We start from the raw sequence: 24,812 nt of genomic DNA, 5'->3' as shown, positions 1-24,812 counted from the left end.
AAATTGGGTATCAACAGGTAGTACATCAATAATCTCTCAGCTTATTAATGCTCAAAATAGTGCAATTGAGGAGATTCGAAGGTTAAAGGCTAGGAACACTATCCTGGAAGGTCAGCAAACCCAAAGGGTCCCAGAGTCAAATGAGGAGATGGTTTGTTTGACAAAAGAAAATGTTGATTTCAGGGCATAAGTGGAAAACCTGAAAGCAGAACTGCTCAATGAGCAAAAGTCGGTGAATGACCGAATAGACCTAGTTCTCCAAAACCTTGCTGCAGCTTCCAAGCCCTCTACTCCTAGTGCCACCTAAACACCCCTTTCAGTGACCAGATTCTAGATTGTCTATTTTTGTTGTTATAACTTGGCAAATATTTTTGTTTCTTTTGTTTTGATGTGGATGGGATGTATTAGTACTGCTACCAGTTTCAACAGTCCAATTTTGTCTTTGCTTTATAAGCAAAGGCATATGTTTTATATATAAAAACTATCCTCTTTTGTTATCTACATGCTTGAATTCTCTGTTTCTCTTCTCTATCATGTTGTGTGCACAGATGTGGCATGAGTTAGCTAGGCTATACTTCTTTATGATGTTTGTCTGCTTGTATATTTTTAATGATGCCAAAAGGGGGAAGTATAATTGAAACAGGGATTTGATTAAGGGGGAAGCATAAAGTCAGAAGGAACTTATGAAGTTCCTGTTATTTAATCTGGTGTATTTTGTTCCTAAATCCAGTATTTTGTTGTCTTAGTTGAGTTGTAACTTTGTAATTGTTCATATTGTAATTCCTAAATTGCTTAGCTAGAAGCATTACTTAGGAACCCCTTTGTAAAACCATAAACTCTTTGTGTTTGTGTAGTGACTAGAGTTAGTCATGAGTTGAAGTCTTTGTAATAGGTGTATTGCAAAGTGACTTGTAATAGGTGTATTAGAGTTAGTGAGGGATTAAGAGTTTAATTCCTAAATTGCATAGGTTGTAATCTAAAAGTTGCTCATAGTGAAGTTGAAATACTACAAGTGTAGGTCGTGATTTTTTATCCCCCTGAGCAGGGACTTTTCCACGTAAAATTGTCACGACCCGGATTTTCCACCTTCGGGAGTCGTGATGGCGCCTACTCGTAGAAGTTAGGCAAGCCACTAAACATAGAAAATTTCTAACTTTTTCATTTTTAACCGTTTTTAACAATCTGAATTAACAGGTATCTAACATTTAGATATTAAAGATAAATGAAATCAAGCGGAAGACTTAATCTAATATAATAACCAAGACCAACACGATAATGACAACACACATCTCTACCTGGAATCCGGTATCACAATATCACGGACGAACTAAGATTACTACAACAAATGTCTGAAAGAAATACAATCTGTCTCGAAATCTAATGAAAAATGATTACATAATAAAGTAGAAGAGAACGTCGGGCCTGCGGACGCCTGCAAGACTACCTCGGGATCTCTGGATGGACTGAAGGTAGGCTCCCTAAGTTCTACTATCCAAAAGCTACTCCGGAATCTGCACATAGTGCAGACTATAGCATCAGCACAACCGACCCCATATGCTGGTAAGTGCCTGGTCTAACCTCGGCGAGGTAGTGACGAGGCTAGGACCAGACTTCACACAAACCTATGCAGTTATATAATATACAAAGAAAAATAAACAGGAATAAACAATTAACATGTGGAGGGTACATGTTACGGGGGAAATATTGAATCCAGCAAAACTTAAGAGAAATATGAGAGAACAATTCAAGATTTACAACAAAACTATAATAACACTGTTGCGGCGCGCAACCCGATCCCTATCATTTAACACTATTGCAGCGTACAATCCGATCAATTTATATCACTGTTGCGGCGTGCAACCCGATTTATATAACACTATTGCAGCGTGCAACCTATTCCATATATAGTATTGTTTCAGCGTGCAACCCGATCCAACATAACATTGTTGTGGCGTGCAACCCGATCCAACATAACATTTATATACCTTTAGCAACAACCATACCAAGAGTCCCCGCGGGGGATCAACAATAAGCTATACTATCCCGACAAGGGATTCGACAGTAAAAGTAAATACGTCCCGGCGACGGAGAAACAGCTATGACCAATCTTAACCAACTTCTACTCATCTCAGCTAACACCAATACTCAATTATAAGTAATTTCCACGAAAACAAACTTAATCATTGCTCAATATCGAGAATCAACAATTAAAGCATCTGTAGTACTATTTAAGAACACAAAATAAATTGCAATTTAAGACTCACGGTCATGCTCGACACAAACATATAGATACTTGTCACCATGTCTGTACGTCGTACTCAACAAGAATCAAATAGCAAATAGGACACAACTCCTGATCCCTCAAGCTAAGGTTAGACCGAACACTTACCTTGAACTTCCATGACCAACTCAAGCCTCACACACCGCCTTTCCTTTTGAATTTGACTCCAAATCAATTGTATATAGACATAATCGACTTAACAACATCAATAAATGCTAAACAATCCAATTCCAATGCTTAATTATAGCTTTCCCATCATTCTTCTCAAACCGACAAAAAGTCAAAAATTGACCCCGTGCCCGCTTGGTCAAAACACGAGGTTCGGAAAAAAATCCGATCACTCATTCCCCCACGAGCCCGAATATTTTATTTTGAAATTCGACCCCAAAACGAGGTCAAATTCCCAAATAATCAAAAAGCCCTAACTTTACCAAATCCCTAATTTTCTACCCTTAATCTCATGTTTTAGGCCTAGAAATCTAGTGGGTGTTGATAAAAATGGAAGAAAATGAGCTTAGGATTACATACCTATGAAGATATGGTGAAGTTCCTCTTCAAAAATCGCCCAAGAGGTGTGGAGAAGATGAAGTTTATGAAAAATGGTGGAAATCCCGTAATACATTCTGTTTTTGGAACTTAAAATAACTGGGCGAATTTGCTCTATGCGTTCGCGATGAGCTAGGCTTGAGAGACCTTCACATTCGTGGAAATGGGCTCGTGTTCGAGGAGAACTAACTCCTCGAGCCTTCGCGTTCGCGTCCAGGTGGTTGCGTTCGCGTCCAGGTGGTTGCGTTCGCGTAGGTATAATACCCCCCTGCCCAGGCTCATAAGTCATCATGTTCGCGTATGTTGGGTCGCGTTCGCGAAGGGTATCCTCCCTTAGCCTCGCGTTTGCGTCACTAGCTTTGCATTCACGAAGAAGAAATTTGGCACCTGGGTGATTTTCCTTACGCATTCATGAGTGTGCCCACGCGAACGTGAAGAGAAAAATCCCTGGGCACTGAACAGCAAAAACCTGCAACTTTTATGAGTTCAAAAACCTTTCAACACACACCCGAGCCCTCGGGGCTCCAAACCAAACATACGTACTAACTCAAAAACATCATATGAACTTATCTATGCGATCAAATTGCCAAATTAACCCCTTAAACAATGAATTAAACCTCAAAATCAATGAAATATTTTAAAACTTCTTAAAAAATCAAATTTTGCATTTAAGGTACGAATCACGTCAAACGGATTTCGTTTCTTGCCAAACTTCACAGAATTATCTTAAATCACATATAAGATCTGTACCGAGCGTCAGAACCAAAATATGGGCCCGATACCAAAATTTTCTAATTAAAATTCATTTCCAAATCCTTTAAACAATTTCAGAAAACAATTTTCTTTAAAAATTCATTTCTCGGGCTTGGGACCTCGAAATTCGATTCTGGCCATATGCCAAAGTCCCATATTTTCCTACGGACCCTTCGGGACCGTCAAATCACGGGTCCGTATCCGTTTACCCAAAATGTTGACCAATGTCAAATTAATTCATTTTCTAGTCAAAATTTATCATTTTTCACAGATTTTGACATATAAGCGTTCCGGCTACGCACCTGAACTGCGCATGCAAATCGAGGTGATGCTAAAAGAGGTTTTTAAGGCCTTGGGGGAAAAGATCGAAGTCTAAAACAACCGTTCGTCCTCAAACGGATAGAAGAAGGAAGTACCTGAGTCGGGGAAAAGATGGGGATAACGGCTCCGCATATCAGACTCGGACTCCCAGGTCGATGCCTCAGCAGGCTGACCTCTCTACTGAACACGAATAGAAGGAAAACTCTTCGATATCAACTGACGAACCTGTCGATCTAGAATAGCTACCGGATCTTCCTCTTAAGACAAGTCCTTGTCCAACTGGACAGTGCTGAAATCTAACACGTGGGGTGGACCGCCATGATATTTCTGAAGCATGGACACATGAAACACTGGATGCACGACTGATAAGCTCGGTGGAAATGCAAGTCTACAAGCCACCTCTCCCACTCGATCAAGGATCTCAAACGGGTCAATGAACCTAGGGCTAAGCTTGTCTTTCTTCGCAAATCTCATCACACCCTTCATATGCGGCACTCAAAGCAAAACTCGCTCAACGATCATAAATGCTAAATCACGAACCTTGCGGTCGGCATAACTCTTTTGCCTGTACTAAGCTGTACGAAGCCTATCCTAAATGATCTTGACTTTGTCCAAGGCATCCTGAACAATATCCGTACCCAACAACCGAGCCTCTCCCGGCTCAAACCATCCAACCGGAGATCGACATCGCCTACCATATAAAGCCTCATAAGGAGTCATCTGGATACTCGACTTGTAGTTGTTGTTGTAGGAAAACTCTGCTAAAGGCAATAATTGATCCCACGAGCATCCAAAGTCAATAACACAAGCTCAGATCATATCCTCCAAAATCTGAATGGTCCGCTCGGACTGCCTGTCCATCTGAGGATGAAACGTTGTGCTCAACTTAACCCACGTGCCCAACTCTCGCAGAACTGCTCTCCAGAAGCGTGAGGTAAATTGCGTATATCGGTCCGAAATGATAGACACGGGCACACCATGAAGGCGAACAATCTCCCGGATATAGATCTCAGCTAACCTATCAAAAGAATAGGAGACTGCCACAGGAATGAAATGCGCTGACTTGATCAACCTATCAACTATGACCCATACTGCATCGAACTTCCTCCGAGTCTGCGGGAGTCCAACAACGAAATCCATAGTGATCAGCTCCCACTTCCACTCGGGAAGCTCAATCCTCTAAAATGAACCACCGGGCCTCTGATGCTCGTACTTAACCTGTAGACAATTCAAACATCGAGTCACATATGCAACAATATCCTTCTTCATTCTCGGCCACCAATAATGTTGCCGCAAATCCTGATACATCTTCGCGGCGCCCGGATGAATAGAGTATCGAGAGCTATGGACCTCCTCTAAAATCAACTCTCGGAGTCCATCCATATTAGGCACACAAACTCGACCCTGCAATCTCAAAACTCCATTATCACCTAAGGTAACCTGCTTGGCACTTCCATGCTGCAACATGTCTCTAAGGATGCACAAATGGGGATCATCATACTACCGATCACGGATACGCTCCAATAATGAAGAACGAGCGACTGTGCAAGCTAATACACGGCTGGGCTCAGAAACATGAAACCTCACGAACTGATTGGCCAAAGTATGAATACCCAAAGCAAGCGGTCTCTCACTGACCGGAATATAAGCAAAACTGCACATACTGGCCGACTTCCTACTCAAAGCATCGGCCACCACATTGGCCTTTCCCGAATGATATAAGATGGTGATATCATAGTCTTTCAACAACTCCAACCACCTCCTCTACATCAAATTCAACTCCTTTTGCTTGAACAAATACTGAAGACTTTTATGATCCGTGAACACCTCACATGCCACGTCATACAGATAATGCCTCCAAATCTTCAATGCGTGAACAATGGCTGCCAACTCCAAATCATGAACCAGATAGTTTCTTCTCATGAATCTTCAACTGCTACGAAGCATAGGCAATGACCTTGACATCCTGCATCAACACTGCACCAAGTCCAATACGAGATGCATTACAATAAACTGTATAAGGCCCTGAACCTGTGGACAAAACCAACACCGGTGCCGTAGTCAGAGCTGTCTTGAGCTTCTGAAAGCTCGCCTCACACTCGTCCAACCATTTGAACTGGGCCACCTTCTAGGTCAACCTGGTCATCAGGGTTGCGATAGATGAGAACCCCTCCACGAACCGACGATAGTAGCCTGCCAATCCCAAGAAACTCTGAATCTCTGTAGTTGATGCTGGTCTAGGCCAGTTCTTGACTGCCTCAATCTTCTTCGGATCAACTTGAATACCCTCTGCTGATACAACATGACCCAGGAGTGCAATTGAACTCAACCAGAACTCACACTTCGAGAACTTAGCATATAACTGACTATCTCTCAAGGTCTGAAGAACCACTCTAAGATGCTGCTCGTGTTCCTCCCAGCTACGGGAGTATATCAAAATATCATCAATGAAGGCTATCACGAATGAATCCAAGTAAGGCCTGAACACTTGGTTCATCAAATCAATAAAAGTTGTTACGGCATTTGTCAGCCCGAATAACATCACCAAGAACTAATAGTGCCCGTACCGAGTGTGAAAAACTATCTTAGGGACATCGGATTCCCTAATCCTCAACTGATGGTAGCCAGATCTCAAGTCAATCTTCGAAAATACCTTAGCACCCTGAAGCTGATCAAACAAATAGTCAATCCTCGGCCATAGATACTTATTCTTGATCGTAACCTTGTTCAACTGCCGGTAATCAATACACATTCTTATCGATTCGTCCTTCTTCTTAATAGAAAACATTGGCGCACCCCAAGGCGAAAGACTCGGCCTAATGAAACCCTTCTCAAGCAAGTCTTGCAACTGCTCTTTCAACTCTTTCAACTCAGGCAGGGCCATACGATACGGCGGGATAGAAATGGGCTGACTGCCCGGAGCCAAATCAATGGAAAAGTCAATATCCCTGTCGGGTGGCATACCCAGCAGGTTTGAAGGGAAAACCTCGGGAAACTCACAAACAACGTGCACAGAACCAATAGAAGGAACCTCAGCACTAGAATCATGAACATATGCCAAATAGGCCAAACACCCCTTCTCGACCATACGTCGAGCCTTTACATAAGAAATAACACTACGAGTAGAATAACCAAGAGTCCCTCTCCACTCAAAACGAGGTAAACCCGGTAAGGTTAAGGTCACAGTCTTGGCATGACAGTCCAAGATAGCATGGTAAGGTGATAACCGGTCCATCCCTAATATGACATCAAAATCGACCATTTCCAAAAAAAGCAAATTTATACAAGTCTCAAGACCTCCAATCACAACTATAAAAGAACGATGGACTCGATCTACCATAATAGAGTTACCCACCGGTATAGACACATATACAAGGGCACTTAAGGAATCACTAGGTATGACCAAATACGGTGCAAAATAAGATGACACATAGGAGTAAGTAGACCCTGGATCAAATAAAACGGAAGCATCTTTGCCACAAACCATAACAGTACTTGTGATAACTTCATCGGAAGCCTCAGCCTCAAGCCTGGTTGGAAGAGCATAACATCGGGGTCGGGCCCCACCACCTTGGAATACCTCTTTGGGATGGCCTGCAACTGGCTGGCCTCTACCTCTAGTGGTCGGAGCTCCACCTTTAGCACCTCTACCTCCACCTCTAGCACCTCTACCCCCACTTCTAGCTGGTTGGGCAGCCTATGGAATACCTGGTGCCTGAACCATAGCACGAGAACCCTGCTGCTGCGAGTGAGTACCCCCCAATCTCAGACAAGCCCTCCTGATATGACCATACTCACCATACTCAAAACATCCACCTGAGTGTTGCGGCTGAGGAAACTGAGACTGACCCTAGCAACCTGAATGACCACCCCGAAAACTTTGGAGCGATGGTGCACTGATAGGACCTAGTGGTGCACTGTAGGGCTGCTGATCAGAATATTGCATGTGAGAACCACGACCACCTGAAGCACCGTGAGAAACTTGAAGTGCTGACTGAAAGGGCCTAGGAGGATGGCCTCTACCATATGAATCCCTACCTCCAGACAAGGCACCAATGAATCTGACTGAATGATGTGGCCTCTTGTCCGACCCATGACTACCTCCCTGCGACAGAACCATCGCCACTCTCCTGGCCACATTAGCCGCCTCCTGGAAAGTAATCTCACTCCCAATCTCCCTAGCAATCTAAAGACGAATCGGCTGAATAAGTCTATCAATAAACCTCCTCACCCTCTCTCTCTCGGTGGGAAGTATGACAAGAGCATAACGAGCCAAGTCGATGAATCTGGTCTCATATTGGGTAACAGCCATGGAACCCTGCTAGAGACGCTCAAGCTGTCTCTGATAGGCCTCTCTCTTAGTGATGGGGAGAAACTGCTCCAGAAATAGCTGAGTAAATTGCTCTTAAGTCAAAGCTGGTGATCCGGTTTGTCTAGCCAAACAGAAATCCCTCCACCAAATCTTGGCAGATCCAGACAAACGAAAAGTGGTAAAATCAACCCCATTGGTCTCAACTATCCCCATATTCATGAGAACCTCATAACAGCTGTCTAGATAATCCTGGGGATCCTCAGTAGATGCACCGCTGAAAGTAGTAGTAAAGAGCTTGGTGAACCTATCCAACCTCTACAAGGCATCGGCAAACATAGCTGCTCCATCACCGGTCTGAGCTACCATACCCGGCTGAACTGCTCCAACTGGTTGAACTGCTGGAGTCTGAAACTGGGGAGCTACCTGCTCCGGGGTGTGAGTAGCAGGAGTCTGGGCTCCTCCTCCAGCCTAAGACACGACTGGTGCTACAGGAAGCATGCCTGCGCGGGTGACACTTTCTATAAGGCCCACTAGATGGACCAGAGCATCCTGAAGTACTGGGTTAGCAATAAACCCCTCTGGGAACTGAGCTGGACCTACCAGAACTGTTGGGGCCGGAACCTCATCATCAAAGTCAACCTAAGGCTCTGTTGCGAGTGCTGCTACCCTGGGCTAAGCTCTGCCCCTACCTCGGCCTCTAGCACGACATCGGCCTCGCCCTCTGCCCCTCGTGGGATCTACTGCTGGGGGCTCGGGCTACTAGTCTGTGGATGAGGAAGTGCGTGTTCTCGCCATCTGCAAAAGAACAGAGTAGAATTTCAATTAGCATTGAGAAACCAATCCGCACGATAGGAAAGAATAAATGTGGAATGTTTCCTAACTCTGTATTCTCTGGGGTTAAATACAGACGTCTCCGTACCGATCCCTCAGACTCTACTAAGCTTGTCAGTGAATTGTGAGACCTATGTAACCTAGAGCTCTCATACCAACTTGTCATGACCCAGATTTCCCACCATCGGGAGTCGTGATGGCGCCTACTCATAGAAGCTAGGCAAGCCACTAAACATAGAAAATTTCTAACTCTTTCATTTTTAATCCTTTTTAACAATCTGAATTAACAGGTATCCAATATTTAGATATTAACAATAAATGAAATCAAGCGGAAGACATAATCTAATATAATAACCAAGACCAGTGCGATAATGGAAACAAACATCTCTACCCGAAATCCGGTTCCATAATATCACGGACGGACTAAGATTACTACAACAAATGTCTGAAAGAAATATAATCTATCTCGAAATCTAATGAAAATAGAGTACACAATAAAGTAGAAGAGAACACCGGGCCTGCGGACGCCTGCAGGACTACCTCGGGATCTCTGGCTGGACTAAAGGCAAGCTCCCCAAGTGCTACCATCCAAAAGCTGCTCCAGAATCTGCACATAGTGCAGAGTGTAGCATCAGCACAACCGACCCCATGTGCTGGAAAGAGCCTGGCCTAACCCCGGTGAGGTAGTGACAAGGCTAGGACCAGGCTCCAGATAAACCTGTGCAGTTATTTAATATACATTGGAAAATAAACAGGAACAAAAGGAAATATCGAATCTAGCAGAAACTTAAAAGAAATATGAGAGAACAATTCAAGATTTACAACAAAACTATAATAACACTGTTGCGGCGCGCAACCCGATTCCTATCATCTAACACTGTTGCGGCGTGCAATCCGATTCATTTATATCACTGTTGCGGCGTGCAACCCGATCAAATATAACATTGTTGTGGTGTGCAACCCATTCCATATATAGTATTATTGCGGCGTGCAACCTGATCCAACATAACATTGTTGCGGCGTGCAACCCGTTCCGTATATAATATTGTTGCGGCATGCAACCCGATCCAACATAACATTTATATAACTTTAGCAACAACCATACCAAGAGTCCCGGGAATGGATCAACAATAAGCTACACTAACCCGGCAAGGGATTCGACAGTAAAAGTAAATACGTCCCGGCGAGGGAGAAACAACTATAATCAATCTTAACCCAACTTCTACTCATCTCAGCTAACACCAATACTCAATCATAAGTAATTTCTATGATGAAGTTATGGTGAAGTTCCTCTTCAAAAATCGCCCAAGAGGTGTGGAGAAGATGAAGTTTATGAAAAATGGTGGAATTCCCGTAATATATTCTATTTTTGGAACTTAAAATAACTGGGCGAATTTGCTCTATACGTTCGCGACAAGCTCATTGCATTCGCGATGAGCTAGGCCTGAGAGACCTTCGCGTTCGTGGAAATGGGCTCGCGTTCGCGTCCAGGTGGTCGCGTTCGCGTAGGTATAATACCCCCTCCCCTGCCCAGGCTCATAAGTCATTGCGTTCATGTATGCTGGGTCGTGTTCGCGAAGGGCATCCCCCCTTAGCCTCGCGTTCACGTCACCAGCTTCGCGTTCGCGAAGAAGAAATTTGGCACCCAAGAGATTTTCCTTACGTGTTCGCAAGTGTGCCCACGCGAACGCGAAGAGAAAAATCCATGGGCACTGAACAGCAAAAACCTGCAACTTTTATGAGTTCAAAAACCTTCTGAAACACACCCGAGCCCTCGCGGCTCCAAACCAATCATACGTACTAACTCAAAAACATCATATGAACTTATTTATGCGATCAAATCGCCAAATTAACTGCTTAAACAACGAATTAAACCTCAAAATCAGTGAAATATTTCAAAACTTCTTAAAACATCAAAATTTGCATTTAAGGTCCGAATCACGTTAAACGGATTCCGTTTCTTACCAAACATCACAAAATTATCTTAAATCACATATAAGACTTGTACCGGGCGTTAACCAAAATACGGGCCCGATACCAACATATTCTAATCAAAATTCATTTCCAAATCCTTTAAACAATTTCAGAAAATAATTTTCTTTAAAAATTCATTTCTCAGGTTTGGGACCTCGGAATTCGATTCTGGGCATACGCCCAAGTCCCATATTTCCTACGGACCTTCCGGGACCGTCAAATCATGGGTCCGGGTCCATTTATCCAAAACGTTGACCGAAGTCAAATTAATTCATTTTATAGTCAAAATTTATCATTTTTCACAGATTTTCACATATAAGCTTTCCGACTACGCGCCCGGACTGCGCACACAAATCGAGGTGATGCTAAAAGAGATTTTTAAGGCCTCAGAATGCATAATTCAATTTAAAAACAAGTGGGTCATCACAAAAACTCCATGTCTTATTTACTTACTGTTTTATTAGTATTCTCAGTGGAAACTCATAGAGGACCGGTACTCTATAGTTTGGTGGACCTATATAAACTATCAAGAAACATATGCGTTACAAAATTATCTTATGCTTTTATTTTTTTTCAAATTGCCTTGCCTTCTTCCCATTTCCTTTAATAAGGTTTTATGCCTCTGACCTGTTCTTGTTGTTCATTTGTTCTTTATGTCCAGGAACCACGACATAGACAGTGTTATTTGGATTTCATGCTAAACTTAGAGGTTGTTTCCACTGGGATTCAATTGTTATGTTGGAAGCTTAAATATTTAATCTTTTCATGTTATTTGTTCTTTCATAGTTTTATCTTACTGACTATACATGAACAGGGATGGTGAAGCTAACAAATATCTCATAGATGCTATTGCAAAGTTTGAGATCGAATGTCCTCCACCTCAAACAACAGCTAGATTACTTGAAAAAGTAATTTTTTTCCTGCCGTTGCTGTCAATTTCTGTAGATGCAACGTAGAAATTTGCTCTTCACTACTGGTCCGCTTATACTATATCTTTTGTGTCCTTGCTTGTAATACTTCTCTCTAGTGGGATATTTTTGATGTTCGAGAATCTTTCAGTTCCTGGGCTTTGTTTTAAGATGAATGAAGGAGACATGTGTTAACACTACTTTTGTTCTCAACCATCCCGAGATAATGAGTCCTTTGGCAAAGTGGCACAGATCGAAACGAGGCCTGACAGAACGTTTTGAATTGCTTATAAACAAGCATGAAGTATGTTGTCTTTCAAACTGTTTTTAGCACTCCCAACGCAAGATGTAATGTGCTTCTTCTCTGCTAAATAACTTGACAGCTTTAGTTGCACTGAATTGAATGACCCTGTTGTCCAACGCCAGCGTTTTGCTGATCGTATCTGTACAAAGTGTGCATCCTGATGGTGTTTGTGTTGTGTTGTGTTCATCCTCTTGTATCATTTCTCTTATGCAAAACTAATTTTAGCATAATTGCTGTCAACTCAGGACCCTCACTCAGGTGATGATGAAGCTATGGTACTGGATGAGAACTGTTGTACGGCTCTTGAGTATGGATTACCTCCTACTGGTGGTTGGGGATTGGGTATTGACCGACTTGTAATGTTGTTGACAGATACACAAAACATCAAGGTTTGTGCCTTGAGTTGTTTTCTCTGTTAGCAAGAAATACCAACTTATTCCAATCTATTTAGGAAGGTCAGAGTATCCCACATTGGCTGAGGGAATGGACTGTTGAAATGACCACTTTGTTCCAATCTATTTGGGTATATATAGTTGAACTCAAGGGTCATCTTATTTTAACTAAGATGAAATGATCATTCAGTTCCAATCAGTTGTTTCACATCCATTTCTAAATGAATAGTTAGTAATATCCATGTTAGTGGCTGTTGACCAAGCAGTGGCTTTGGGTGACCTACTTTTCGAATACAGTTTACTAGGTTGTTCTTGGGTGGGTTTGTGGGATGGGGTTTATCTTGGTGAGCTGTAGAAAACAAGTAAATGTGCTTGTAAACTTAGGCTATGATGTTATGTTTGAGCTAAGTTTTAGCTGTCAGTGAAACATATAGTATTTAAAATAATCATAGAGATAAATGTTGTTTATAACATTATGTATGTGAAGTCGATCTTTCTGTGGTGGAATAATATTGAGAAGTAAGAGAAGAATGAGTGCTGCTAGAAGTTGTTAAAATCCATGGGTGACTCCTCTGAAAATGCTTAGAGAGTTGAAGTAGCACAGGTTTCAAAAAGAATACTACTACAACAACAACAACATACCCATTAAAGTTCCACTAGTGGAATCTTGGGAAGGTAAAGTAATGTACGCAGACCTTACCCCTACCCGGAAGGATAGAGAAGCTGTTTCCGAGAGACCCTCGGAGGTTTCAAAAAGAATCTTGAGAATATATCCTTAAAAGGGCAGGGAGAGTTACATGATATTGCATTGTTAAATGGCAAGGGACTTGGGGAATTTTTACGTCTTTTACAGGGAATAAATTGGACAATGTCCAGAACTGTGGTTGGATGCTTGCTTGGCGTGAACGGTAGCTATAGAAGAAAAGCTATAAAAAACTTTTTCTCAATAACCGTGAAATCCCGTGGCACATACAGTTTGAAACTCAGTGTCTTTAATAAATTTTGTTGAGACATGGAAGTAATTTGATGAAATTGTTTGTATAATTTTAGTTTAGTTTGTTTGATTTTCATATAAGTTTTTTATTTTTCTATATTAATTGGCATATTTGGTGTAGCTTTCAAACAACGAAAATATTTTATTAACTTTCTTCAGTTTAAAAGTATGCTGTTTTTACTGGAATTTTATAATTTAACAAATCTATAAGTATAAAGTAAAATTTCTTAAATTAAATAGATAAATTATCCTAAAAATAAATTTCAAAAGACAACAGACTCATACAACCTTCGAAGAATTGCACTTGCCTTTTATAGTTATACTATTACTAATCATGAAAAGATTGTTTAAGAAAATTTCAACTTATGGTTCAACAACTTCGTCGTAAAACCAATAAAAGCTAGGATGACAACACCGTAGCAAAGCATCCACAATCGTTGTGCACCCCTTAAACGATTCTATGTCGACAACTAAAATGTTCACCTGGGAGACAATAACTTTATGATGCAACTTCTATTTTTTCATGTTAATTTCATTGCATTTGAAAAAGATAAGTGAAACATGAGACTAAGATGTCGAATTTGATAGAAACATTTACTAAATTACTAGTTGGCGGAGCGCTATAGTGTTCTAAGTAGAGGTGGAGCCAAAATTTCAATTTTATGGGTTCTTAATTTTTACACGAGGATTTCATGTGTTAATAATTGAGTTCTTAATTCAATTTTTTTTACATATTTAATAAAATTTTTAACATAAACACATTGTTCGAGCAAAAATTAACTTTTAGCTCCGCTCCTGATCCTAAGTGTGGTTAGGCGAACATTCCCTTTGCCAAAAAATAATTCTCTCTATATATGGTAAGTATTACAATTTGTGAATATTTATTAAAATTCAGATCAAGTGGAAAGTTCTGAGTTTGAACCTTGTTTGACTAAAAGGGTTACAATCTTTTTGGACAAAGCAATCAAAGATGAAGGGGTAAATCGTAGTTGAAGATAATTATCTCTAGACTAATAGTAGGTAAGGAGAAGAGAGTTGCAAAATTTCTTTGTATTCAAGATTATTTTATTTTTCGAGTGTCCCCCCCCCCCTACAAGATCTCTTTTCCCCCTTATATACTAGAGAGAAAACATTTAGAACTATAAGAAATGAAAAATACAAAGAATATTCGACAGAATATTCTCATTGTCTCCTAATGGGCTTACATTTCTACAAGGGTCGTACAGTTTCTGCTTTTGCCTTAGGGTCGTCTTCCTTGGGACGCCGATTCGAAGATACTCGGTCATTGGTCGTACTCATCATAGGTCGAAGTCAGTCAAATTTGGACCCATACAGTTAGTCCCTCCGCTTGTCGGGGTCGCAGCCGGATGTGTCCTTGATGAGTGGACCTTGTGCATTCTTTTGGAGAAATTTGACCTTTGGGAACGACATGACGTGGCCAACGGGGATTGCTCATCGTATTCAGCAAGATATCGTGGTACACTTCTCCGGGAAATGATGTCAACTTTGCGTGTGTCATCATTGCGCGGATTTTTGAGGTAGGGGCTGACGGCTTAGTGCTTCGATTCTTGTGCTACTTTGAAGTCTGTCGCCTCGGTTTTGGCGCCTCCCAATCCTACAAATAGGTGAAGGGTTTGATTTTTTGAAAAACTTTGGTCATTCCTCCTCTGGAATACCTCTTTCGTTATTCCTTGTTTGCTTTCATCTCTTTCTTCTCTTCTTTCGATCTTCACCCGAAGCTTCTTCTTCTTTCCTCCTTTTGTGTTGATACTCCTCCATAAGATATTATGTCGAGGTCTCGTTATTCTCGCGAGGAGGTTCCTAAAGCTGCCCCATCATCAACGATGCCTCCTTCTGATAGTGGAGACGTGGTGGTAGAAGAGAACAACAACCCTCCTATAGTGGAGGAGCTACTACGGAGGCACCCCTTTTCCCGGAGTGACTTCCTCAGAGATCCACCTCCCACTCCGAACCCCATATTTTCTGAGATGGAGAAGGTCCATATTGATGCCCTTCGTATAAAGTATAGCATTCCTGCTCATGCAAAAATGGTTCCAGCAGGGAGAGATTACGTGGACGTCCATAAACCTAGGTACTATGCTTTCTACGAGTACCCTTTTATGATCGGCTACACCCTTCCTCTCTTCCCCTTAGCAAAAGAATTCTATAGATTTTACCAAGTTTGCCCAGCACAACTTTTGCCATACACGCTCAAGGTACTTTTACTGTTGACTAAGTATGCAGAGTTGGCAGAATGTAGCATTTCCGTCCATCACCTTTTGCACCTGTTCACGCCTGGCTTCCTCAGGGGTACCATGATGCATTTGAGGCTTCATGGTATGAAAGGGCTGGTGGTCGGGACGGATGACTAGGCGAGCCACAAATTTTGGCACAAGTATTTCTTTGTCAAGATCGAACACGTTGTTTCTGACTCCGCCAGATTTCCAGAGCGATGGAACAGAACTCGTAAGTGCCGTCATTCGTTATGTTCCCCTCTCTTCTGTAATTACTGTAACTTTTACTTACTCGCCATTTTACAGCTATGGGCCGCCCGTCTCGCCCCATTGTGGGTATCAAGGATTGGGTAGCCCGCTTGTTGCCTCATGCAGCAAAAACTCGGACTTGGCCTGCCTTCGTGCAGCGTTATGGTCCTAAAGTTTCCTCAGGTAAATGACTTACTTACTACTTCGTTGGCCATGCGACCTTGCTTAATAGTATGACCTTTTGTAGTGACAGGCCGGGGAGCTTCTAGGCGGAAGGTGCCAGTTCCCACCTTTAGGCAAGCTGTTGCTACTGTGGACACGTAGTTTATCTTGAGCGAGTCTATTCGGGAGGGTCGTCCTCAACCTATTCAAGTGGGAGATTCGTCTCGAGTTGTGTCCACGAGGGAGGAGGCTTCTTCGGTACTGGCCTCACATCCTTTGGATAAATCTTCTAATGGGGACGAGCCGTTGGAGAGAAAAAAGAGGAGGCTGGAGCTGGAGAAGGGCGTGGCTACGGACGCCAATGGCAACAGAGCATCCCGGACGACCCTAGTGCCTGTATTCATGGCCGATGCTATTTGGTCGGGGAGATCTCCCCAAGTGGAGAGAGTTGGCCCGGGAGCCGGTTTAGTATGCTCCGTTGAGGGTGGTGCATCGTCTAATGTTGGAGGGCCTCATGTCGAGGATGGCGGTTCGGGTTTGGATATCTACCCAGAGGATATTAATGAATTCGTGGATCTCCATACCCATGTGGAGGTTAGGATGGACAGATCCGACCGTCACGTGGTAGTCCCGGGGAACTATAACTTGCTACTTAATAGCGAGCAGGTGGCGTCGGCCCTCGCTGCTCTATGTGCTGCTCCTGAAAGCAAGATGCTTGGAGCAAGGAGCGACATGAAGTTATCTTAGAAGGTCGCTGGTATGGCCATGCAGGTAGGTACCTCTCCTCTTTTGTCGTTGGATCGGTAAGATAATCGTTGTTCTAAGAAGATGTCTTCTAAGTATCAGCAGTATCGTGCTAAGCATCGGGCGATGTCCAACATTTATCATCAGGATCCTGAGTTCCAGGTGTTTCGTAAGGGGCTCAAGCAGCGGGAGGACCAATTGGAGCGCAAGATAGAGGAATTGAGGGAGGGGGATGAAGAGCTTGTAAAGGCTGTCGCCCACAATAGTGAATTGGAGGCCTCCCTTAAGGTGAAGGAGGATGAGCTTGAATTGAGCAGGGGTGACGGCTGAGAATGCCGACTTGCAGTTGAAGGTGGCCGACTTGACCGCCGAGTTGAGTGCTAAGTTAGCGGAGATTGATGGTCTCAAGGGCGAGCTGAACGTCAGTGCCGATAAGCTGGCAGCAGCTATTTCTGAATCGGTATCTGTGGAGGATGCCCTCCGTATTTCCAGGTCAGAACTGACTGGGGAGAGGCAAGCCTTTGGTCGTTAAGTTGCAGGGCTCGAAGGGCGTGTCAAGGAGCTGGAGGTGGAGTTGGCCACATTGAAGGGACAAATGGCCTCGCTGAGGGCGGAGGCAAGTCAGTGTTCTCAGCCTTCTACGTCTCATGCCCTAGCTGATCTGGGTGTGCCTCCCCCCCCCCCCCCCGTTCGTACGATTTGTGGGTCCATGCGGAGGCTCGACTTGAGATGTATAAGTCTTTTCACGCCGAGGGCAGGGCTACTGAGACGGAGGTTCATGCTATGCACGCCGAAGCTCGTGCAGCTCGTGAGTCATGCGGGTACGACCCCCTTACACCAGACAGGAAAGGCATCAATTCTAATGACGCGAATCACCTTGCTTCAGATTCGTGGTATGAAGACGCTTACCCCGCTGGGGATGATGTGTAGTCCTGGCTTGTATTTACTTTTTGTTTAGGAATTTTTGCATGGGTCGTGTTTGGGCTTGTTTGAAGGGGCAAATGTAAATGATATTTTGCTGTAATGTAAAATTTTTCATTTTCATTGTCTTGCTTTTTCCTGCATTTGTCGCACATGATATCAACGCCTTTAGCTATTGGGATATTGCTTCGACCTGTTGTCGAAGTAGAATCTCGTCGTAGTTCGAACGAGGTCGAACTTATATTTTCGTCGATGGCCTTGGACATTAGGATGTTGCTTCGAATTATCATCGAAGTAGAATCCCATCGTGGTTCGAACAAGGTCGAACTTATACTTTCATTGACAGACTTGGCCATTGGGACGTTGCTTCGAACTGTCATCGAAGTAGGATCCCATCGTGGTTCGGACGAGGTCAAACTTATACTTTCATCGATGGTCTTGGCCATTGGGATGTTTCTTCGAACTGTCGTTGAAGTAGAATCCCGTCGTGGTTCGAATGAGGTCGAACTTATATTTTTGTCGATGGCCTTAGCCATTGAGATGTTGCTTCGAACTGTCGTCGAAGTAGAATTTCGTCGTGGTTCGAACGAGGTCGAACTTATACTTTCGTCGATGGCTTTGGCCATTGGGATGTTGCTTCGAACTGTCGTCGAAGTAGAATCCCATCGTGGTTCGAATGAGATCGAACTCATACTTTCGCCTATGGCCTTGGCCATTGGGGTGTTGCTTTGAACTGTCGTCGAAGTAGAATCCTATTGTGGTTCGAACAAGGTCGAACTTATACTTTCGTCGATGGCCTTGGCCATTAGGATGTTGCTTAAAACCATCGTCGAAGTAGAATCTCGTCGTCGTTTGAACGAGGTCAAACTCATACTTTCGGCGATGGCCTTAGCCACTGGGATGTTGCTTCGAACTGTCGTCAAAGTAGAATCCCGTCGTGGTTCGAATGAGGTCGAACTTATACTTTTGGAGACTTGATCGTATTCCTATAGGAAGACGTCACATGTCAACTAGTGGAGATCTGGTTCGAATGAGGTCGAACTTATACTTTTGTCGATGTCCTTGGCCATTGGGATGTTGCTTCGAACTGTCGTCGAAGTAGAATCCTGTCGTGGTTCGAACGAGGTCGAACTTATACTTTTGTCGATGGTTTTGGCCATTGATATGTTGCTTCGAACTATCGTTGAAGTGGAATCCCGTCGTGGTTCGAACGGGGTTGAACTCATACTTTCATCGATGACCTTGGCCATTGGGATGTTGCTTCGAACTGTCATCGAAGCAGAATCCCGTCATGGTTGGAACGAGGTCGAACTTATACTTTTGGATATTTGATCGTATTCCCGTAGGAAGACGTCACAAGTTGACTAGTGGAGATTTGGTTCTGCACATACAATGGAGATTCGATTTCGTTCATACAATGCAGATTTGATTCCGTACATACAATGGAGATTTGATTCCATTCAAACAATGGAGCTTTGATTATCTATATGTAGTCCCTTCATAACTTCGATCTAGAGATCATATCGACGGGTCGAGGTGATGAACAACGTGTCGATCCTCAAGGCGTCCCCCTCGCCACCTCGTTAAAAACCTCCCCGGGAAAACCTGATTCGGACAAAACCCGAGTGAGGGAAAAAGAGTACGACTTAGGTGACGCCTTCTTTTAGAAGTGGAAGTACTTGAGATGGGCGACGTTCCAGTTGTTTTGGAGTAGTTTTCCTTCAATTGTTTCTAGCTAGAATGCTCCTTTGTTTACTGCTGCTACGATTTTGTATGGTCTGTCCCAGTTTATTCCCAATTTTCCCTCTTTAGAGTCCTTTGAAGCTTGTGTTTTAGCCTTGAGGACGTAATCTCCGACTTTAAGCGGTCGTACCTTGGCTCTCTTGTTATAGTATCTTTCTACTTGCTGTTTCTGGGCTACCATTCTTATGTGGGTCATGTCTCTTCGGACGTAATCTCTTCGTTGTTCAACTTCATCTAGATCTTGTAGTCTACTTTTTTCGTTGCATGTTCCGCTCTCGTTGGAGTATCTCAAACTGGGCTCCCCGACCTCGACGGGTATGACTGCGTCGATCTCATAGACCAGTGAATAGGGTGTTTCTCCTATGCTGGTTTTTGGCGTAGTGTTGTATGCCCATAATACTTCCGGTAGTAGTTCATACCACAACCCTTTAGCTTACTCAAGCTTCTTTTTCAATATGTTCACTATTACTTTATTAGATGATTCGGCTTGACCATTGGCGGCGGGGCGTAGAGAGTATCCATTTGATGTGCCATTTTTCAAAAAACTTGGTCGTTCTTTTTTCTATGAACTGAGGTCCGTTGTCCCAGATGATCTCTTTGGGGATGCCAAAACGGCATATAATGTTTTTCCATATGAAGGCGATGATCTTCTACTCGCGTATCTGAGTGTATGCACCTGCTTCCACCCATTTAGAGAAGTAGTCAGTCAAAACCAAAAGGAAGCGTACCTTACCTCGTCCTGCTGGGAGGGGGCCGACTATGTCCATTCCCTATTTTATGAATGGCCATGGCGAAGTGACGGAGTGAAGGAGTTCCCCTGCTTGGTGTATCATAGGGGCGTACTTTTGACATTGTTCACATCTCCTGACATAGTCGGCGACTTCTTTTTTCATGGTGGGCCAGTAGTATCTGGCGCGAATGAGGCATTCAACGAGGGAGCGGTTTCCCATATGGGCGCCACAATGCCCCTCGTGTACTTCTTCTAGTACTCTCCACGTTTGATGTGGCCCAAGACATTTGGATAAGGGGCCGCCGAATGTTCTTTTGTAGAGATCGTCGTTTACTAGGTTGTACCGAGCTGCCTACACCCGGAGTTTTTTGGCTTCTTTTTTGCCTTGCGGGAGTTTTCCATCCTGCAAATAGGATACGAAGTGGTTACGCCATTCCTAAGTTAGGTTTATAGAATGTAACTCGACGTGGTCTATTGTGGAATGGAGTAGGGTGACCACGTTTTCTTTGCCGATATTCTTGGTGGCTGCAGCTAGTTTAGCGAGGTCATCCGCTTCGATATTTTGTGCCCTGGTTATTTGGTCGAGGCGGCATTCATCAAACTCCGACAGAAGTTTGTGGATTTCTGACTGGTATCTTTGTAGCCTCTACTCTTTGATTTGGAAAGTCCCGGTGACCTGATTCACCACGAGTCGGGAGTCACAGTGGAGGACAAGTCGTCGGGCACCATATTTGAGGGCTAGTTTCAAACCTGCAATCACAGCTTCATACTCAGCCTCGTTGTTAGTCATCTTGGGGCATCGTATGGACTGGCGAATTACTTCGCCTGTAAGGACCTTGAGGACGAGTCCTAGTCCTGAGCCCAAGGCATTGGAGGCACCATCGGTGTAGAGGACCCAGATGTCGGTGTGTGTAGAAGTGCAGAGTGCTTCCTATTCTACCTCGGGCAATATTTTCGTGCTGAAATCAGCGACGAAGTCTGCAAGCACCTGCGACTTGATGGCAGTTCGTGGTTGGTACATTATGTCATGCTCGCTTAGCTCTATGGCCCATTTGGCTAGTCTACTCGATAGTTCGGGTTTATGTAGGATACCCCTTAGGGGGAAGGTTGTCACCACTTTTATAGGGTTACATTGGAAGTACGGTCAAAGCTTCCGTGAAGCTACGACCAATGCTAGAGCTAGTTTTTCAAGGTGAGGGTACCTCGTCTCGGCATCGATTAAAGTTTTGCTAACATAGTAAATTAGAGATTGCGTACCTTTATTTTCACAGACCAAGACTGCGCTTACCGCAACTTCGAAAACTGCTAGATACACAAGTAGGAATTCACCTGGATCTGCTTTGACGAGCAGCGGTGGTGAGGATAGACATGTTTTCAGCTTTTCAGGGCGTCGATGCATTCACTGTTCCATTGTAGCCCGTGGTCTTTCCTTAGTACATTGAAGAATTTATGGAATCTATCCGAAGATCGTGAAATAAACCTTGATAGGGCAGCTATTCGTCCCGTCAACTTCTGCACCTACTTTTTGCTGGTCAGTATTTCCGGTATTGTGTCGATGGCCTTGATTTGATCCGGGTTGACCTCGATTCCTCTTTGCGACACTAGAAAACTGAGGAACTTTCCAAAAGTCACGCCAAAGGCGCACTTTTCGGGGTTTAGTTTCATTCTGTCTTGCCCTAGTATTTCGAAGGCTTCCTTCAGATAACCAATGTCATCTTCTTTCTTTCCTGACTTTATTAGCATGTCATCGATATAAACCTCCATTGTTTTACCGAGTTGTTCTTTGAACATTTTGGTGACTAATATTTGATACATGGCCCCCGCGTTCTTGAGCCCGAATGGCATTTCCTTGTAGTAGTACGTACCTTGGTGAGTGATGAAAGTGGTCTTTTTCCTGATCCTCTTCAGCCATTAGAATTTGATTATTGGCGGAGTACGCGTCCAAGAAGCTTAGCAGTTCATGGCCCGATGTTGCATCGATAAGTTGGTCGATGTGAGGTAGCGGGAAAGAGTCCTTCGGGCATGCTTTGTTCAAATCGGTGAAGTCGACGCACATTCGCCACTTCCCGATCTTATTTTTGACCATGACCACATTGGCGACCCATTGGGGTTATTTCGATTCTCTGATGGAACCGTTGGTGAGTAATTTATCAACTTCTTTGCTGACCACCTCATTTATCGTGGCATTGAATTTCCTCCTCATTTGTCGTACCGACGGATAAAGCGGATCGACATTTAGCTTGTGTGTGGTGATCTCCCTTGTGTGTGGTCGTCTTGCAAGCTTCTACAATGTCCGGATCTTTGATGGCCTCTTCTTGTATGTCGAGCTTGGTGCCCGACATGGCTGATTGCTATGCTTCCGCGCTTGCCTCTTTTAGTTGTCTGGTGTATGTGCAATCCTGGGCGATCCGATAGCATTCTTGGGCGGTCCGTGGCTCGCCTCGGATGCTGAATATCCCCCATGGGGTGGGAAATTTGATCACCTAATTGAAGCTTGAAGGGACGGCTCGCATGGCGTGTATCCATGGTCGTCCTATGATGGTGTTGTAGGCCGTTTCTTGGTTCATGACGTGGAACATCGTCTCCAGGGTAACCCCTCCTGCTTGGACAGGTAGCACTATTTCTCCGAATGTCCGCTCTACTGCATTATTAAAACCCGTTAGTGTTATGCAACACGATATTATCTTATCCTCGAGCCTCATTTGCACGAGAACTCATGGGTGAACAATACACATGCCGCTTTTGTCATCCACCATGATTCTTTTCACATCAGTGTCAGCGATGCATAAATGTATAACCAAAGTATCATAGTGAGGAAAAGACAAACCGTCGGTATCTGACTTGTCGAAGATGATACTATCTTCGAGATCATTATACCGTTCGTGGGCGACTGTTCGTTTGAGTTTGTACGTGGTAGTGAACTTCACATGGTTGATTACCGTATCATAGCCGCCTCCAATGATCATTTGTATTGTACGCGCTGGTGATGGTTGCTTTGGAGGTCCTTGATATGGGTCGTGTCCTCGAGTGAAGTTGGCCCTTCCTTTGTCTCTTAACAGTTCTTTCAGGTACCCTTGGTTCAACATTCTAACTACTTCTTGCCGAAGACCTATGCAATCTTCGGTCTTGTGTCCTGTTTCTTGGTGGAACTCGCAGAGGACGTTTGACCTCCTGGTGCTTGGATCTGATTTCATCTTTTGCGGCCACTGCACCTTCGTGCCCAGCTTCTCCAGTGCGTACACTATTTCTGAAGGGGAAACACATAAATTATGAGCAGATAGTAGTAGAGGCATACCTCTTTCGCTTCGGAGGGGTGCAGTGTGTTGTGGTACAATGTCTATGTGTTGTGGAGGGGGCGGGTTAGATGTTCGGATATATGGCTGATTCCTTTCGCGATTGAAACGTGGTGGTTGATCTCGTCGCCCATCGCTACGTCGATCTCTCTTTGTCTCGGCCTGGACTTATGTTAAGCGTTGAAGTGGGCCGTTCAGGTCGTCCTCGTCTGCTCTCACTTTGGTGCAATAAGCGTTGTGAATCTCTTCCCATATGGTAGGGGGTACTTCATGAGTCTGCTGAGTAGTTTTTTGGTTGCCTTTGACCTGCTCCTATTTAACCTATTCTGAAAGGCTGCGACTTCCATCCCTTCTGATACGTTCGGTATGCTCATCCATACTCTGTTGAATCGGGCCAAGAAATCCCGAAGTCCCTCTCCCGTCGTTTGCCTAACGGCGAAGATGTCATTGACCCTAGCCTCAGCCCTCTTTGCTTCTGCATGAGCGGTGGTGAATTTATCTACCATTTCTTCTAACGTCGATATTGATCATGCTGGTAGCTGGGAGTACCATATCAACTCTCCCCCTATCAAGGTCTCGCCAAATTTTTTCAACAGCACAGACGATACCTGTTCTTTTGATAGATCATTGCCTTTTACTGCGGTAACATAATGGATTAGGTGATCTTCCGGGTCTGTGGTCCCGTCATATATTTTTAAGTATGGCGGCATCTTGAAGGCTTTGGAATAGGATGAAGAGCAGCCCCTTCGCTGTAAGGGTGTTCGACGAATCGGCCTACGTCGCGTTTCGGTAATAGCTTTAGAGCTCCTGGTATTTTATCGACCCTCTCCTGATGTTCCGTTATTTGGTCGCGAAGTGTTTTGTTCTCATTTTCCATCACTTCCATTTTCTTTAAGATGGCCATGAGTGCAATATCACCTACGTTAGTGATGGTGTGGGTATTACCTGCTCGTGTAATGCTTGACTCATCGGTGGTAGCTGGGATTTCTTAGTTGGTATGCCTTTGACACCTCCCTGAGTGGGTTTCTCGATCGTGTTGCTCAAAGCACTTGTCAACCATTCTTCCAGCAACTTTTTGACTGCTGGCGGTGCTTCCCCCATGGTGGATATCGAGGCTCCC

The 24,812-nt window shown here is 43.9% G+C and overlaps 1 protein-coding gene across 1 annotated transcript; it reads right to left on the bottom strand.

The window, feature by feature from the left end:
• Positions 1-23,113: 23,113 nt before the first annotated feature.
• Positions 23,114-23,593, bottom strand: LOC104212043 (uncharacterized). Its single transcript, XM_009761223.2, has one exon. It carries the CDS (start codon positions 23,591-23,593, stop codon positions 23,114-23,116), a length of 480 nt encoding a protein of 159 aa, XP_009759525.2.
• Positions 23,594-24,812: the final 1,219 nt, after the last annotated feature.

The sequence above is a fragment of the Nicotiana sylvestris genome, chromosome 1, assembly GCF_000393655.2.
Source record: "Nicotiana sylvestris chromosome 1, ASM39365v2, whole genome shotgun sequence".
In the NCBI taxonomy this organism is placed as follows: domain Eukaryota; kingdom Viridiplantae; phylum Streptophyta; class Magnoliopsida; order Solanales; family Solanaceae; genus Nicotiana; species Nicotiana sylvestris.
This window is presented reverse-complemented; position numbering and strand designations above follow the sequence as displayed.

Excerpts from the sequence above, each read along its gene's own strand:
- LOC104212043 (XM_009761223.2), bottom strand. The coding sequence starts at position 23,593 with ATGAAATCAGATCCAAGCACCAGGAGGTCAAACGTCCTCTGCGAGTTC.